Source organism: Prionailurus bengalensis, chromosome B1 (assembly GCF_016509475.1).
Source record: "Prionailurus bengalensis isolate Pbe53 chromosome B1, Fcat_Pben_1.1_paternal_pri, whole genome shotgun sequence".
Taxonomy (NCBI): domain Eukaryota; kingdom Metazoa; phylum Chordata; class Mammalia; order Carnivora; family Felidae; genus Prionailurus; species Prionailurus bengalensis.
The window spans coordinates 150,920,438-150,940,461 of record NC_057344.1 but is presented as its reverse complement, the minus strand read 5'-3'; the positions used below and the strand labels follow the sequence as shown (position 1 = coordinate 150,940,461).

The 20,024-nt window shown below is 32.5% G+C and overlaps 1 protein-coding gene across 2 annotated transcripts in view; it reads right to left on the bottom strand.

Moving 5' to 3' along the window:
- The window catches only part of UBA6 (ubiquitin like modifier activating enzyme 6), a 91,437-nt gene that overhangs the window by 18,775 nt on the left and 52,638 nt on the right, over nt 1–20,024 (bottom strand). For both annotated transcript variants that reach the window (XM_043572571.1, XM_043572572.1), the window contains 8 exons: nt 19,378–19,444; nt 12,924–13,067; nt 11,672–11,739; nt 10,485–10,563; nt 9,253–9,333; nt 4,848–4,925; nt 3,301–3,482; nt 1,694–1,799 (listed from right to left, as the gene is read on the bottom strand). In XM_043572571.1, the coding sequence (XP_043428506.1) occupies nt 1,694–1,799; nt 3,301–3,482; nt 4,848–4,925; nt 9,253–9,333; nt 10,485–10,563; nt 11,672–11,739; nt 12,924–13,067; nt 19,378–19,444 (805 nt within the window). The remainder of the gene's footprint in view (nt 1–1,693; nt 1,800–3,300; nt 3,483–4,847; nt 4,926–9,252; nt 9,334–10,484; nt 10,564–11,671; nt 11,740–12,923; nt 13,068–19,377; nt 19,445–20,024) is intronic.

Sequence of the window (20,024 nt, the reverse complement as noted above, 5' to 3'; positions counted from 1 at the left end):
TACCATGTAGTACTTATAAGCAGACTTCCATATATAATTAATTTTTGTCCTCTAAGAATCAGGGTGACATTGAAAACTTTACAATATTTCCCAACATTCCCTACTTTGAAAAGTAATTCAAGAATCCCCAAAAAGGTGCTCAGTATACCATGTGTTTGTTTCTCCATGGAGAAAAAAATTTAGGAGCAGGGATCCTATGTCTTTGATGGTTGGTATAGTTTCTTGCAGAAAGTGTGTATTAAATAAACAGCTAGTAAGAAAGAATGAAATCTTGCCGTTTACAACAAGATGGTTGAAGCTACAGAGTACTATGCTAAGCGAAATAAGAGAAAGACAAAGACTGTATGATTTTACTCATATGTGGGATTTAAGAAACAAAACAAACAAGCAAAGGGGAAAAAATAAGAGAGAGGCAAAGCAATAAACAGACTCTTAACTACAGAGAACAAACTGATGGTTACCAGAGAGGGGTGGGGTGGGGGGATGGGTAATAGAAGTGATGGGGATTTAGGAGTACACTTGTGATGAGGACTGTTATGGTATTTTTGAATCACTATGTTGTACACTTGAAACGAAAATTACACTGTATGGTAACTAACTGAAATTTAAACGAAAACTTAAAGTAAATAAGATAAAAAATTAAAATTTAAGAAATACTTTCAGGAAAAAAAAAAAAAAAGAAACGGCAAATGCCTATGTTGTCTCAGGTAAATATACCAATGAAAAAATACCCACATCCTATTACAGGGTACATTTGGTTTAACCACTATAAAATGACACACTTTGTCTCTTTTCACTTAGAGATTTATATTTTAGTTTGTTGAGCTATGAAATATCATAAAATGTTTTATAAACCAAAGAGGGAAGCCAGAAGAGAAACCTGTTTTTTCTGGGTATTAAGCCAGAGAATATAGGAAACGATGTGGAATATAGGGAAAAATGTGGTAGAATGACAGAATCAAGGGAACGTTTAGAATTCTACAGACTTCTCTACTTTGAAAATCTTCCAACATGACCTCATAATTTTCTCCATGTAATTTCCTTCAAATTAAGCTTCTAAATTTTTTCTACTATAATGTTTTTACTATATACTTTATTTCATAAGAGTAAATGGGAAAACAAATTTTATAAATGTTTAATAATTTTACTAAAGCAAACCTACCTATTAAATACAGTGATTTTACACTTGTTAAAAAAAAAAGAACAACAACACTATTCTTTCCATTTTACAACCTGCGTTGATCTTTTTTAAAATCCTAAAGCCTACATTTCCTAGGCCAGAGTTTTTCAATTTTGGCAGTATATCAAAATCACTTGCAGAGATTAAATAAAATTATTACTATATCTCTATATATCTCTATCTCTTTATGTATATATGTACTGGCTCCCCCTGTGGAGCAATTGGATCTTCAGTTAAGATTTTGGACAGGTCACCAGTTCAAAGTTTGTGAGAAAAGCAATCATGCACCTCTGAGAAATAAACAGTAAACATAACAATAAGACAGTGGAAAGACAAGAAACAAAATTTGAAAATTTAAAAAGGTTAAGTTCAGCTGTATTTTAAAAAATACACATGCACATATGCATAGAAATTATTGACAGAATGGACACATTAGGAAAGATAAATCAAATCTCTGACTGAAGAGAAAAAAAATGAGATAAGAGACATTTATTGCAAAATTGGTTCACTTACATGACTATTATAGGATTCAGTTAAATGAGGTACGATAACTTCAGTGTGTCCCTTAGTGCCCATTGTTCCAGAATCTAAGAGGGGTCGTAGATTTGCTAAGCAACGGCTATTTGAAAAGATAATAGGTAACGAACATTTAAGTGAGCAATAACAATGTAAGCAGAGGACATCTTACCACTTTCTGTTGGTCATTTCACACACTGATCACTTAGTGAACGTAGTATCTTAGGAAACAGATACATTACCACCAAACAATGCATTTATCATTTCCATCCCCCCTCCTTCCACAAATTCTGTTGTCCAATCTGATAATTTCTTCTCTTTCTCTTCTTACTAGATTTTGGGCTTCAACTTCTTTTTACTCTAGGTTAACTCTTTGCTAATGTCTATTTCTTCCTTGGTTATTTTTGGACTATAAGTTCTGTCTTACTATATCTTCTCAGTGTTCTCTTCACCCCAAACAATATTAACCTCCTTTTTTTTAAACTTACAATACCTATTTTCTACACACTTTAATTTCTTAAAGTTTTTATTCTTCCTTCCTCTGCCCAAGACAATAAACTTTAAAAAAAAAAATTTTTTTTAATGTTTATTATTTTTCAGAGAGACAGAGAGAGACCAAGAACAAGCAGGGAAGGGGCAGAGAGAGAGGGAGACACAGAATCGGAAGCAGGCTCCAGGCTCTGAGCTGTCAGCACAGAGCCGGATGCGCGGCTCAAACTCACAGACGCTGAGATCATGACGTGAGCTGTAGTCGGCCGCCCAACTGACTGAGCCACCCAGACGCCCCCAAGACAATAAACTTTTAACTACACTCTAGACTGGCAAATTTTCCTCCGTTTAATAAATTTGCTCAACTAGAGCCGTAACATTAAAGAGTCATATAAAGATGTAAGAAAAATTAGTAAGGTGTACACATGATAGTCATTCATTCATCTACTTATTTAACAACTATTTACTGAATGTGTTGGGCACTGATGGGAAGTGTTGGGCAGTGATGGGAAAATAAATGGTCCTTTAATAAATGATTTAGTGAGCTAACAAATATTAATTAAATACATCAATAAAAATAAACACTATAAGGGGAAAAAACAAATGCTGATTACCATACGGGGATCTACAGAATTGAGTCATTAAAGAAAGTCTCTTTGAATAAAGACATTTAGGCTAAAACTGAAAGGATGTGAAAATAAACCAAAGTAGGCAGATTTGGAGTCAGGAGTATTAGAACAAGGTAAACAATTTCCTGAGTCTGAACGAGAGTATGTACTCTCACTCTCAAGTGAAAAAGCGTTGGATGCCTTATAAGAACTCAAAGAAGAAATGTGTAGCTGGAATAAGGGGAGCCAGCAAATAGGTAAATTTTAAGCTGGAGTGATAGACAAACGGCAGACACTCTACAAAAAACATTTAGGCCGTGTTAAAGATTTTGAATTTTATCCTAGGAATAATGGGAAATCATAAAAAGGATTTGGATTCAAGGAGAACTACAATAGAAATACAAAGAATAATCAGGAAATTGGATAACTTTTCAATAAATAGGTGTGGAAAAGAAGTGATAACAAAAGAAAAGACAATTTTTATGAATCCGTATTTCAAGAACATACCTGTCTACATATCTCCTGGCTTCCACATTATCTAATGCTGTAATAATTATATCTTGTTTAGTATAGAACTCATCATTGTAAATAGCCTCAGTGGCTGGACATACTTTGTTCAAGTGTGCATCTATCTTGAATTGAGGATTTATTTTCAGGGTTGCGTCAGCAGCAGTATAGCTTTTAGGTTTCTAAACAAATAACAAACAAAAACAGAAATAATAAATATTAAACAGAAAAGGTAGGCCATGACAGAACTTACATTTTTTACATGAGAGTAAAGTAATGAGACCAGCTTTCATTTTTGGTTTGTGGACATTGCATTCATTGTACATTGTACATTTAACAATCCATATTAGTCTGAATAATTAACAATTTACTAATGGAAATCTAATAAAAACCTCTATTTTATAGCTGTTGTTCTTTAGAGTTCTTAAAATATCAGTTATTAAAGGTACAATTTCTTCTAATATGAAGGTTTAAACTAGATATGTGCCTAGAAAAAATAAGAACAGTGAATTCATTGAAATATTAGAAATCCTAACTGCAGAAAATGAACTCTCAGAGGTATGCAAAGTTAACACACTAGTACTAAAATTTAAAAAATACTACTATTTCTGGATGGAGATATTAAAGAAATAATATACATTTTAGTTTTATAAGAGAGTCCCCTTGACATGTATTTACTTCTCAGTGCTGTCAAGCATGTAGGCAAATTGCAAACTTTGTTAAGAACTCAGTAAAATAAGAATAAACAGACCTTAACAGTTCTTCTGTAAGTAAAATGCACAAAATAAATGAATTTTGTGACATATATTTTGGTTCCTGATAGACCTTATTAATTTTTTTTTTTTTTTTTTTTTTGGTATTTGGATAGGTGAGGCAATTAGGTTAACTATGCCATCTGTTTTAGTTATTACTTTTCTGTTCATGACATTCCTTAGTTTACCAAGATTATCAATGGGCTATTGAAAAATAAAGTGCAAAAACATTTCTAAAGAAAAAGCAAATATGCCTGACTGCCTAAAGTGTTTCTTTTCTTGACTGAAATATTTTGATCTCTATGAAAAAGACCGAAAACCAGGAATATTTTACAATGAAGAGGATGTTAATTAAATAGTCAAGCAAGATCAAAGAGCAAACAATTCTAAGCGCTAAACTTTACCTATTTGGTAATAAAGACTCCCCTTCCTTCCAAAAAAGAGTGCCAATGTGTGATTTAGTAAAACCTTAAATTAGGAAATCTGTCTCTGCAAGCTTAGTTTCTAAGATTACATATGTACATACACCTTGATTATAAAATGAAAAACATACTGCCCATGATTTACAACTTACATTTTATATCCAAAATCAATGCAAAACCCAATTTTTATATTAAAAAATAATTTTATATTTTTCCCCAAATGTCATTCCCATTGTTTGATAATTTGAGAGATTCTAATAAAATAAAAACACATTAGGTTTGCTCAAGTGCAATTTTCTATTTATAAAAAAAACAAACTCTCTTTTTTGTGGAACACAATAGATTATTTAAATTTGAAACAGTAGCAACAAACCTGTATGTGGTGAGGACGAAACAGGAACTGTCTATTCAAGTTGGATTTTTCTATCAAGTCAGGATCTGTAACTGTAACCTAGTATCAAGTAAAGAAAAAAGCTGAAATCATGTCAGAGAAAAATTTAAAGTGATTTTGCTTTTCTCAGAAAGACTAAAACAATTATGCTAATTATTTTAGGTGGTAGAAGTTATAATACAAATACTCCAATGGTTACCAATGCTAATGTTTTTATACTATATTTAACTATAATTAATGTTTAGCACAGGAACATGTTAAACAAGACAGCTGAAACTGATGGCAATTCATGTTCAAAACTTTTTTCTAATTATTCAAAACAAAATGGAGACTAAAACATCACCATCACATTTTAGAAACATGTAATAGATTAGCCATAGAGGAGTTAAACATTTCTTCTTTCTAAACATACTTGTTTTCAATTGCAACAAATTTGGAAAAGAATGCTTACATGTTCCAATTTGAAAGGAACTCTTGCTAAAGCAGAGGTCTACAAACTACAGTGCAGGCAGGCTGCCTGGTTTTGTAAACAAATTTTGTTGAAACACTGTCATGCCATTTATTTGAAGTATTGTCTATGGCTGTTGTCACACTATAATTGCAGAGCTGAGTAGTTGTGACAGAGACCCTTGGTTCACAAGTCAAGAAGAGCTGCAACCTGGTCCTTTAAGAAAAAGTTTGCAGACATTCCAAGGAATAAGATGAAAAAAAGCAGCTCCAAGATACTCAGAAAAATACTGATAATGCGTTTGTCCCTTAAGTTGGCATTTGTACGAAATTGACTAGAAGCAGTATTTCTCCAGTGTGTTTAAGATGTTAGATGTTGACTGACGTTCACAAACACATTCACTTTCTTTCAACTGGTATTTCCTGAATATATGTTTTTTGGGGGGTTGTTTTCAACATTTCTATATGTGTTAGAGTGTGTCTTTTATGTTTTAAGTTTATTTATTTGTTTTTAGAGTGTGTGCGCAGGCGTGCACAACTGGGGGAAGGGAGGTGGTGTGGGATATAGAGGATCCAAAGCCAGCTCTGTGCTGACAACAGAGTCCCACATGGGGCCTGAACTCATGATCTGTGAGATCATGACCAGAACCAAAGTCAGATACAGTCAGATGCCCAATGAACTGAGCCATCCAGGTGCCCCAGAGTATCTCCTTTAAATAAGAAAAAAAAAAGCACCAAACAGAAAATGTCTTTTAACAATAAGTTTAATCAATATATAATTATTGTGATTACGGATATAAGCCTTTTTTTCCTACCTCCTCCCTGACCCCACTTTTCATCCATTTCCATTTTTTTTTTTTTGGCTTAAGTTTCCTTAATTCCAATCCCCTACATTCCTCACTGAATTGGTTCAGAAGTTAAACATTTGTTTCTATGTGGTTACACCCAAAATTTTCACATGCACATGTGACTTAAGATCTAAAATTAATGACAATTTCTGTCTTCCTCCTGAACAATCAGGATATTTGAAATCTCCCTTCCACCTTCCTTATCAATGAACAGCATTTTACTTATTTTGAATCATCCCATCCCCAAAGTCAATATTTTAATTAAAGGTTAAAAAAACCCTCAGTGCTTATTTAAATCTGAGAAGGCTGACAAAGGCTGCCACTACTTACCCTTGCTTTATGCACTGTCCATGTTATCTAATAGTTCTTTCAATGAGAATCAATTAAGTGATAACCTTTCATCATTTCACTTGTCAGTTATTTTTACTTCCCTTGAAAGATAATTTAGCTGGGTATAGAAATCTAGGTTACTTTTCCCTTACATTATGAAGATACCCTTTCCTATCTTTAGGTGTGCATTTATTGCTGATGAGAAATCTATACGGTAATCTCTTTTTTTATCTTTGCCTTTGATTTGGTGACCAGTTTACCTTTGCAATCTCAACACAGCTGTTTCTAACTCTGGAAACTTTTGTCATTATCCTTGGAATATATTGCTTCTTCATTATCTTCACTCTTTCTGAAAGTTCTACTATACTTACGTAGGATCATGCAAATGCGTCTTCTTTCATTAAAACAAGGTATCTTTCTGCACTACATGCTGGGTGCATATCTTCTATTCATCAATTCTCACTTTAGCTATATATGAATTTTAAGTTCACTGGACTATACAGAAATTCTTACCTGGCTTTTTATAAAACTTAGTGCTTTCCCCCCGCCCCCTCATATTTCTATTTCTTTTTTCTTTTTTTTTCACCTTTGGTCATTTCAAACTTTAACATTTGTTTGTTCTGTTATTATTATCTTTTTAAGTTTATTCATTTTTGAGAGAGAGAGAATCTCAAGCAGACTCCACGCTGTCAGCACAGAGCTTGATGCAGGACTCAAACTCACTAACTGTGAGATTGTGACCTGAGCTGAAATCAAGAGCTGGACGCTTAACCAACTGAGCCACCCAGGCACCCCTGTTTGTTCTATTATTTGTAGCACTCCTGTTATCTACAGTTCTTAGCTAATCTTCTGTTTTCATTGGCTGATTATTCTTCCAAGTGGTGCCTTTTTTCTAGTGGATTGTCATTTTTTTTATTGTGAATTGTCTTGAATGGATGTTCATTTCTCTGCACAGTTCTATGTACTCTTGGTGTTAAGGTATCACCATGATGCAGTTTTACATTTATTTTAGTCAGAGCTCTGTTGATTTTAATGGTCTTATTTGTTACATTCTTCTCTCTGCTTAGTTTTTTTTTTTTTTAAGAAATATTTTTAGAAAACAAATATCTACTTACACTGAAAAAGAAAGCGTGTGTACATGAGCAGGGGAGGAGCAGAGAGAGAGAGGGAAAGAGAATCCCAAGGAGGCTCAGCGCAGAGCTCATGTGAGACGTGATCTCATGAATCATGACATCATGACTTGAGTCAAAATCAAGAGTCGGATGCTTAACCAACTGAGCCATCCAGGCATGACTCTGCTTGGATAAATTTTTATATAATGTTGGATTCCATATACCAGTGTCGTACGTGCTTTTAGTTAACAGTTTGTCACGAGTTACTTCTCTACTTAATGTTTTGGACATACTCAAGATTGAAACACTTATGAATAATCACAGGTTTAGCTCAGGAATTAATTTCTCTCTTCGTTCCTAGGGACTTCTCTTTCCTTCTTCTTAGTTTGGCTACATCTGTAAACACTTTAAAAAAGAGTAATTTATATAGCGAGTCTATGTATTTGCAGTAAGATAGAGATCTGTGCACATTAACTTACTTTTTGTTACCTGAAGTCAGTATGTTTGTTTACTACAATTCTTTTCCTGACCTTTATATGCTGTAATTCTTTTCCTGATCTTTATATGCTGACAGGCATTATACATTATAAATTTCCAAGGAGTTAAGGTATTCAGGTGATTCCCAAACTTAGGTAAGCAAGATTTTTTTTTTAAAGAAATAGATTTTAAAGAATAGTGGTTTGTGAAACACAACTTAGGAAATGCAAAGCAGGAATAATATCATATGTAAGAACATCTGCCTATAACTGTGATAGTAATAAATGCCCTTTTTAAGTAGAATATTAAGCCAGGCTTTATAAATTATAAAATGTGAGCTAGTATACAAATTTTAGCCATTTCATTATTTACTGTTAGTCACTATGATAAATCACTACTCTGGAAAGCTAGTTTATATCTTAAGGGCAAAACAAAATCAGTGACATATTTTTATTTAAATATAAGACATGGCTACCCAATTAACTCACATTTATCACCTTTAGAATTTAAATTGTACACCGAAGTTTGTATTATTCCCTCTCCTTTTGATAATCACTAATTGAAACTATACCTGAGAACTCTGCCACTTTCTAATGTTAGCTTCTTCTATCTTAAAGATTTATCTAATAATTAATAAGAAATATTAATAGAAATAGTAACAATTCTAATGTGCTTTATGGTTTGCAGAGCCCTTTCACATTTGATCTTCATAATTACATTATGTGCTATGAAGTACATATATCGGTTTCATAGTATTAGAGAAAGAAATTGAGGAACAGAGAATTAAAAATATGTTCCCATAGGGTCACATATCTTTTGAACAGTGGTCAGGCTAAAATCAGAATCTTTCAATTTCTAGCTTAAGTCTTTCTCCTCAGAAATCAGTATTTCAGCTCTATGCAGTCAAATACAGTTTAAAAATGGGCAGCAACAGAAATATAAAAATTTAACTCTCAAGGATTTATATCTTTTGGTGTAAATGTTTATTTTTAAAAGAGAGTGGGGGAGGGGCAGAGAGAGAGGGAGACAGAGGATCTGAAGTAGGCTCTGCACTGACAGCAGAGAACCCAATGCAGGGCTCAAACTCAAGAACCGTGAGATCATGACATGAGCCGAAGTTGGACACTTAACTGACTGAGCCACCCGGGAGCCCCTCAAGGATTTATGTCTTACCATTCCTTTTTCTTTGCCTGTGCCAACACCAAGTAAAGCAAAATTTTTTAACATTTCACAGCCTATGGCTCCACATCCTACCTATGGAGAAGAAAAATGAAATATAACCGATGAAATAAAACCAAAACTACTAACTAAAGAGAAATTTCATCTTAAACTTACTTCAAATGACAATTTATAATATATACATACTTTTAAAAATAACTTGAACATCTGCGATTCATTTTACTTTAATTAATTTATGATACTATTATAACTGGTACAGTTAAAAATATATAAATCAAGTAAAGAAAAGCATAATATTTACACTTCCTTTAAACAGAAGACACTCCAACAAAAGCTAACAGTTGAGCTCATTATTTCTATGAGATAGAAACAAACACCACAAAATATCAGTGCAGCATTTTAATGAAAAAGATTTTTTATTTACAGATAATTTTCAAAATTCATTTGATGGAGATTTTCTAAGAATTTCTGTATGTATGTAAAAGCTTAGCAACAGTTGCTGACATTCAAAACATTATTTAAAAAATTATTACTAAAAATTAGAATTATTTTTAGAACTGACTATAATTAAAAAAACCCATAAATGACAAGAAAAGGAGTTTTTTTTGTATCAGGGAGAGATATCCTGCTAATGCACCAAGATATTTAAGAAAGTCAGTTTTTACCTACATCTTCCTTCATGCAGTAAGAAAAAATTTTAAAACATGGAAAAATATCCCAAACCTAATTTTTAATGTATTTCTAAAAATCATTTAATTTCCAAACTATCATACTCACATTTTAATTTTAAATGTATTGTTTTTATACTAGGCATTGACAAATATTTTTTGTAAGGGGCCAGATAAATATTTTCTGTTTTGTAGGCCATATGGTTTCTGTCATAACTACTCACCTCTGCTATCATAACATGAAAGAAGCCACAAACAATATATAAATGAACGGGCTTGGCAGTGTTCCAATGAAACTTTACTTACAAAAATAGGCAGCAGCAGTACACTGGATTTTTTTTAGACCATATAAATCTTTCACCTTTTATAAAGATAGGCAGCAGGATTTCGCCTGTGGGCCATAATTGGCAAACTCCAGTCTTAAAACTTTCACTGAATGTCTACTCTTTAGGAATTGTATTCACTCAAGACTCGAATTTGCTTTAATAAGTTAATTTGATGGTACACAATAGGAGTCTGACTGTACTACTTATTATTCTCATCATTATTTATACTTACCAAGAAGATACTCAACTTTTGTAGCTTCTGACACAAAGTGTCTCCAATGCAAGCTCGTAGGGCATCATATCTATCTCCTCTGCAGAAAATAATATATATCAAAAACCAGAAAGACATAAAAAAATTGTTTAGTTTTACTACTGTTAATACAAATTTAATGTATATTTTAAATAGGATACGCTAGAATTCCTGACAATCTAAAGGAAAATTGTCTTATTTCAAAGAGGAAAAAAAACCCATTAAGAAATCAGTTTTTTCTTTTTCCATTTGATTTAATATCCTATGTTCAAATGACTTAAGTAAAGGTGACTTCAGTTTATCTAGAAAAGACTGTTTTCCAAGGTAGGAATTTTTAATAAAGGTTCCTAGAGAAGTCTATGGAGGAGTTTTGGAGTTGTTAACACATTTAAATTGAAAGAAGAACTTTGGATTATGTGAATTTGGGGTAGAATGAATCCATAAGCTTTTTTCTCAGAGGTTTGACTCAAAAAGATGAAGAATGACTGATGTCAATATAAAAGTTGCAGAGAGCATCTATTTTCATCTAAGTTCAGAATGGTATTTTGTTTTGTTTTGACTTTATTTACTTATTTATTTAGAGAGCCCTGACACAGGGCTCTATCTCAACAACCACGAGATCATGACCTAAGCCGAAATTAAGAGTAGGACGCTTAACCGACTAAGCCACCCAGGTGCTTCCAGAATGGTGTTTTGAATGCTAACTATTATCATGGTATACAATTTAAAACATTATATTCATTATTTATAAAATGGTAAAGAGATATTGCATTCTTTTGACACTTAAAATAACCTCTAAGTAGAGGAAAAAATGACTGTAGAAGTCAATAAGTTATAAGAAAAGACATCTAAGACAAATGCATATTTGAGCACAAACCCTTTTAACCTAGTTACCTCTCACAAACATTCAACTAGGAAAAAAAGAAAGAAAGGGGCACGTGGGTGGCTCAGTTGGTTAAGTCTGACTCTTGACTGTGGCTCAGGTCATAATCCCATGATTCGAAAGATCGAACCCTGCTTTGGGCTCTGTGCTGACAGCATGGAACCTGCTAGGGATTCTATCCCTCCCCCTCTCTCTGTCACTCCCTGACTCGCACACTCTCTCTCTCTCTCAAAATAAATAAACATAAAAGAGAGAAAGAAAAGATAAAGAAAAAATTCAGAATTACCTTGGGAGAAATTCTTCACGTTCAGGTTTGTCTAGGGATTGGACAATATCTGCTGCTTCAATGTACAACTTTAAAGTAGAAGACAAAAACACAACTTACTATGTATAAACCTTAAATTGCTAGAAAAATTGGTTTTTCTCTTCCATGGTTATTTAATAGTCATTAAGGAAAACAATGATAAAAATGCCAAAACAGATTAATACATTAAAAAATATGATTTTTATACAGTATACATTCCTGTATTATTACTTCATTAAAACAATGGTTAAACCTGAAGGAACTGTTAAAAGATATAATTTGATTCATGTCACTTAGCCATCTTAAAAATGGTATATTCTAATTTCAACAAACAAAAGGAAAATTTCACCTCCAAATCTATACCAGAGGAAATACCTAGAAAGCCACAGTTTTAGTATTAAAACAAAAACAACAAATTGAAATTAATTAAAAAAAAGAATTCACTCTCATTTACATTTAAGTAACTTATGTGGCTAAATTTCAACTTAGTTAAATGGTTATTTACTTAATTATAACAAGACAGAATCTACATTAGTAACATACTTAACAGTTGTATCTAAACCAGACATTTACAACTGAACTTGTACTCTGTACTAAAATAAATCAAATAATTCAACAGCAAAATAGCATTATATGGATACTTTTTAAAACATAAAAAAAGATAAACGTTATATTCAAAATTAACTGTTAAAGTGTTTCAAAAGGAAAGGGCCTGAAGGGTATCCTTTGACACCCTCTGCCAATTATTCTTTTCGGTAACAAAAGCATAATTTTTTATTCCTTCTTAAGATGTATTTACCTATATAGTTCTCAAACTTATACCATTCCTATGCTTTTACTTTTAGAGTTTAAACCTAGGAAAGGATTCTGAAGATTTCTGGTGCCTAAAGATTCCATCCAACTGTTTAAAAGTCCTGAGAGTCCTTGAATGCTAAGCTAATCATACTGGAAAACTAAGTATAAGGGTAGAAAATTCATTCCTTCACTCTCACAAATGAGAAAAAAATCAACCCTAGATTACAACTTTGGGTTATATTCCAATAGCCTCAACCAATAATCTTGTCAGTTTCAATTAGAGAGTTAAATTTTGGTGGTGTATCACATCTAACTAATGCATCAAAAATATATTTTGAGGTTACCTTTATAATATATTAATATTTTAATTCATAACATTCACTGCATGGGTGGAAAATTCAATCTCAAGCCTATAAAAATATTGAAATACAAAACTTACCCACTGGCACAAAGGAGAAAACTTTCCTGTTACGGCTTTCAATACTTCTTGGCTAGCAACACCTCCTACTGCTGCAGCAAGTGGGGGTAAAAAACCTTGAGCAGTCCAAGAGAGCCAATGCACAATGTCAGCATTTACTTCCGGCTGAAACACAAGCCATGAAAGATAATAATCTTGGGCACCTGGGTGGCTCAGTCAGTTAAGCGTCCAAATCTTGATTTTGGGCTCAGGTTGAGCACTACCTACCTCCCCCCCCCCCCCCCCCCCCGCCCCACCGCCTGCCGGCTGAGAGCACAGAGAGCCTACTTGGGATTCTCTCCCTCTCTCTCTCCATTCCTCTCCCAATTACACACATACTCTCTTTCAAAATAAGTAAATGAACTTAAAAAAAAAACCCACAAGTTTTTACATATATACTCAACATGTCAATGACTTACTGTGAGAATTATTAAATTACTGTAGCTTAACTTCTAAAAAAGCTACTCAATTTTCCTACTAGATTTTAAGTCCTAAAAAAGTTCCAATCTCATAATAAAAGATCCAAGTGCATATTAGTTACCCTAAGCAGTATTTCTCTTTACCAGTAACTGCCCATTTTTGCTTTTTGAATCTATATGTTACACTAGGGCAAAATTTAAGATTAACTGGAACATCTACCATTTATAGCATTTGTCAAAGATCAGTTCTGTGATGTCAGTCAGTATTTATAAACATCTAGAATTTTAAAAAACTGTTCTAATGGAAACTATGGGAAAATCTTGATCCCAAATAAATGAAGATAAAAATAAACTGATCCATAAAAAAATAAGGAGCTTTTAGCTGGAGTCTGAAGTAGTAAAAAAAAAAAAAAAAAAAAAAAAAAAAAAAGAAAAAAGAGTCAAAAATAATGAGGCACTAACATTGTTAGAAAAAAAGTGAGAGTAACATGGTAATTTTGCATATTTAAGAGCCGATCATCATAAAGTTCTCATTATCATACTTAAAAACTGAAATGATGGTCCTTGAAATAAGATTTGTTTATTAGCATTTTAAAGGAAATATTGGAGAATTGGATTCTGGAGCTATTGTTTTAGCACAATTTCTTATTTGTGAGAAAGATCTTTTCATGACCTCTGGCTTCTCTTTCTCTTCCTGTTCTTTCAACATTAGTAACCTGAATCTTAACCTTAAGATTCAAATAGGGCTCAACTGCTCTGAAATCCTATGTAAAGTAACACTACTTGTGCATTTAGGGGGTAATAGAAGGCTTTTATTACATTCTCAAAGATATTTGTGATACAAAAAGACATTACTATCTACTTACTATTCCACTCACTCCATTTCAGTGTTCTATATCTCATTATTTTTCAACTATTTAGCACTAAACTCAACTCTGATTATAATTTCATTTAAGCTGTGCCCTTTCTGAATGCAGAGATACTGGTGTAGTGATAATATTAAAAATAATGATGAGAATGCAAAGAGAAGCAGGTAATTTGTGTGAGCACCTAGTGTGAGTTGTCTATTAAGTCCACATGTAATTTTCAAAATAATCCTAGGAAATATAATTTTTATCATACAGATTAGAAAACTGAAGTTTGAAAAAGCAATTTCCTTATGATTTTATAGCTAATAAGTGAAACTAGAATCTGAGCCCTAAAAGTCTAACTTACCAGTAGGTTACAATATCTCCCAAGATTCTATTATTTTTTAATTAAGAATGAACATAAGGGAATGGAAGCAAAAATAATATAAAAACAGGGAGGGGGACAAAATATAAGAGACTTTTAAATATAGAGAACAAACAGAGGGTTGCTGGAGGGGGGATGGGCTAAATGGGTAAGGGCTTAAGGAATCTACTCCTGAAATCATTGTTGCACCATGTGTTAAGTTGGATGTAAATTATAAAAAATAAATAAATTATACAAAATACAATGTCAAAAAAATAAAATATTAGTCCTGCAGAAGTTCTGAATAGGAAAGGATAAATAATGGATACAATGAGCAGAGAAGGATATGGAAAACTTTAAATCTGAACTAAGTGTTGAAGAATGAATTGCATTAGAATTGAAGTGGAAAGGATTCAGTTCAGGGAAAATGGCAACTCAAAGAAGAAGGAATGTGTGTAAAACTGAAAAAGCTGCAATGAATTTGCACGTTTTATATGAGAGGAAGAAAATAAGATCATATGTTAGAGTATGATTAGACTATGAAGAACACCAAAGACCATGGCTGACTTTGGACATGATAGAAAAAATAAAGGAAGCATTGGATGCTTCTGAGAAGAAAACTCATATGATGAAAGAAGTAGGATAATACAGCAGCAGAGTGGTAGAGAGATGAATAATTTCAATTTAAGTAAGCAGTTCTGGGGCCGATTCAATGAAAAAGTTGTAAGGTATGAGGACCTTAAGCTACAATGAAGGCAGACATAAAGATTAGAAATATTTCCAAAAACTTCTTTACAGCCACAATGATTAAACAGATATAGAGGAGAAAACCCAAAGATGGGCGAATGAGTGGGAGTAGCTCTGAATTTTGAACAAAGATACTCTGACAAATTTTGATACAGACTAGAAAATATGAGGAGTTATTGGAAAAAGAAGGGGAAATATGTTTGTGAGTTCAAATTTGGAAATGTTAAGTTCATTATGAAATAGGAATTTAAAATGGAAAATGTCATTCACTGGACTGAAGTTAACTGAAGAAAATAATATAGATACGAAATATGACAAAGGTACACAGTTTCTAGCATTTATTTAAGTTAAAATATTTTCAAATGGTTTCTATGGAAACCAAGTTTAGAACAGTTAAACAGTTCTAAACAGTTCTAAACAGTTTAGAACAGTTAAAATCTATGAACATAGTGAACATTTTTTGCATTGTCAAATTAAGTAAAGAATTTTTAAGATAAATATTTAAAAAAAAAAAAAAGAAACACTCAAATCTGGGGAATTTTTGGTTGCCCTAGGATAAATAGCTCAAATCTAAATTTGCCTAAACAATCTCTAAAAACAGATACATATCCAAAAGAAGAGAAATAAACCAGTGGCAGGGTTTCAGGATCACTAGAAAACAGAGTATTATAAACTTCAAATTACCTGTAAATAGAAAAATAAGTACCAAACTCCAACAAAACTACTTCTGGACGTCACAATGCTATAAGCCTTCACAGAGAGCAGGAAGTGTGTAACCACAGAAAAGAGAATGAAAAGAGAACAGTGACAAACCACAGTCAAAATCATCCTGAGAAAACAGAAGCCCTAGCACTAAGTGCAAAAAGTACTGAACACGTATGTAATCTGGCAGATCTCAGCACTGCCTATGGCGAAAGAACTTCAGTGGGAGGCAATGATGTAAATAGAAAAAGGGCGACATTCTTTGACGCAGAAGGCTAAGTTAAGAAGGGAGGAAATTAATGATTTGGCAGAAATCAAAGAGATCTACAAGACACCAATACCTAACCACCAAAACCAAACAAACCCAACCATTAAAGAAACCCCTTTCTAGTATCCTAAGGGAACAAGGAGTTTTAGAAGTACAAATCTGAAAAAAGCACCCAAAACTCTTATCCTGCCCCCAAAATAGGCAAAAAACAGTTTACTATACAAAAGTAATGTAAGAAGTAAACAGAAAATTAGAATCAAAACATTTCAGCCAATGAAAATTTCTCCTCCAAACTAATTATAAGGCAGTGGAAATCTGATTGAGTGAATTATATCCTTAAAGAACACTTGAGAGATGTGGGAAAACAAACAAAAAAACCTCACCTCCAATCAGAAATTCAACTAAATACTAAAGGAATCCATTCCACCACCAATCCTCTCCCCGCAAAAGGAAAAAAATAAAAGAAAATCTGAATCTGTGTATTAAAATGGGCTCATAATATGGGAAAAATGGACTGAATGATCAACTCTGAGATACAATCAGTTAAAATTATACACTTTACAGGTGAAAAAAACATACAAAACTACAAGGCAAAAAGGCTAGACTTGTAAGAGTAAAAAATTAAGGTGGCATCATTATTTCTCAACAGTAAGATACCACTAAAGAAAGTAAGGCCTAGAATGTTATATTCAGCCAAGTTGCCTTTCAAGTATGGAGGCTACCAAAAATACTTAAAACATGTAAGAACTCAGAAAAAACGTAATTCTGAGCTCCTTTGGAGAAATATACTAGAGACCAAACTTGATTTCAAGAGTTACCACAGAGCTACAATAATCAAGATAGGATGATATTAGCAAAAAACAATGGAAGACAGAAACAACCAATGGAAGATAAAACATTGAGTTCAGAAACAGCCCTACACATATGTGGTCAATAAGTTATTGACAAAGAATACCCAGAATATAGAATAAGGAAAGAATTATCTTTTCAATAAATGGGCTAGAATTACTGGATATTCTACATACCAAAAAATTAATCTTGATCTATACATGGCAAAGTATGAAAAAATGAACTCACAAAAGTATAAAACTGTGTCCAATGAATTAAAAATGTATAGTTGTGTACACTTGACCTACACTTGTATACTTTGCATGGCATACAAAAATGAAGTCACAAAACTATAAAAATTCTGGAAGAAAACACAGGACAGAAACTGTGACCTTAGATTTAAAAGAAGGTATAAAACACATACCAAAAAAATGATACACTGAAGTTTATCAAAATTAAAAGCTTCTGCTCCTTAAAGACACTGTAATAAAATGAAAAGATGAGCCATGGACTAGAAGAGAATATTTGCAAAACATGTATCCTATGAAGGATTGGTATCCAGAATATATAAAGAACTCAATCAATTAGAAAACCTACCTAATTAAAAAACAAAGATTTAAAAGGACAGTTTATTAAAGAAGAGATATGAGTGGCAAATAAGCAAATGAAAAGATACCAAATTCATAATGATCAATGAAATGGAAATTAAAACCAAAACAAGATATCAATGCACACACTTTAAAATGGCTAAAGTCAAACAAATAGATAATACACCATTATAGAGAGAATACAGAGCAATTCAAAATCTCATACATTTCTGGTGGAAATGCAAAATGGTATAGCTACTCTGCAAAACAATTTGGCAGTCTGTTATAAAACTAAACCTGTATCTATCATTTGTCTCTGTAATACACCACTACGTGTTTACCCAAGAAAAATAAAAACATATGTCCACACCAAAATCTGTATGCATATGTTTGTAGGGGCTTTATTCATAATTGCCCACATTGGAAACCCAAATGTCCAGCTGGTACAGGGAAAAAAAAACTGTGGTACACTTATACAATGGGCTACTTACTCAACCAATAAATAGGAATGAACATGCAACATGGATTAAACTCAAGTTCATTATAATTAGTAAAAAAAATCCAGACTCAAAAGGCTACATATTGCATGATTCCATTTACATGACATTCTTAAAAAAAGGCAAAAATATTCTGGTTGCCATGGTTTGGCTGGGGGAGAGGGAGATGATTATAAAGAGGCATGAGGAAATTTTCTGGCCTTATGGAAATGTTTTACATCTTGATTATCGTGGTAGATATATGACTATACACTTTAATGGTGCACAGCTCAATTGTCTACAAATTTTTGTATAACTGTACATCTAAAAAGGGTGAAATTTTCTATATCTAAGTTTTATCTCAACAAATCTGATAAATCCCTAATCATATCATTCCTTGTAATCACAGACTTCATCAATCTATTTCTAGCTTTTCGCACTTTTCTGTAACCACTAAATACGCATACATAAAAGGTCTTTAACTTGTGGTTAATGACTCACTGTTTTCAGTTCATTTGTTATTTCCTTTGTTTTAATCACATAAAATATGAGATCATATTATTCTTAACCACTAATGTTAAGACTTCACACTTCCCCCTCATTTTTATACCATAAACTATAAAACTATAAAATTATAAAACTATAAAAAACTATATGAAAACTATAAAATTTTCAACTAAGTGCACAAACACTGCTAACGTTGTTATCTGCTAAAATGAAACTACTGGCCAGCAAGCACTGGCACCATGACATGAAAAAATCGTTTTCTAGGTGATATGTCCAAACATGATATGCAAAATGCAATTAAGAGATATGAATATATAGTGGAAAAAGATGATTTATAGGAAAACTTACAGCTATACAGTGAGTTTCAGTGGGTTAACAAAGTTAATCAGAAGAGATAATACTAACACTAAAAATATAGCAGGAGCAGAAAATAGTAATTACTATATGCCATAGACTCAGATTCTAAGCGCTTCACAAAATTAAATCATTTAATGTTCACAGTAACACTCAGAGACAGGATAACCCTGTTTTATAGATTTATAAACTAAAGCAGAACAAATTTAAGTAACTTGCCTACTGTCACAGAGTCAATAAGCAGCAAAACTGGGATCTGAAAGGTAAGAGAATATTAATATATAGAATGTTTATCATGTTACACCTTTTTTGATGGTCCTAACTTTGAATACTCACCTTCTCTTCTAGCGTTTCACTTATAGACGTTGCTAGTTTCAAGAGTTCTTCTGAATCTTGCTGGCACCTAGGATTCAACATGAAGCACCCCACTTTCAATATTCTTAATTGCCATAAACAGTAAGTCATATTCAAAACTAAAATTCAAGAAATCTGTAAGAAAAAAAGTGGAATTTTGCCAGCAGGTAGCATGAAGTGCTTCCCTGACTTGAAGGTAATGGACTCATAAATACATTAATTAAAAATCACGTTTACCTAAGGATAGTATATAAATAGGATAATGGTTTTAAATAGACAAGGCAAATACTTTTTGCAACAGTACTTCTGACTTAATAGACCAGAAAGTAAAAAGTTACATAGTGGATTCATCATTCAATAATTCTCAGATTTTTTATTTTAAAAAGTTTAAAAAGTAGCTTTTGAAGATTTCAAAATGGAAAAATTCTTACTGAGCATAATTCCATTTTTAGGAATTGATCTCTCCACTCCCACCAGAAAAAAGACCAGGTCATAATAAATGTTTATAGAGTTCAGTGTATCTAGTAGTGTTGCAACTATGAAGGGCTTTAGTTACTAAACTTTAGTTTCTAAACTAAAACATTTAGTTTAAATGTTTTAAATTATAATTTCCCAAATACTGTTTTTAT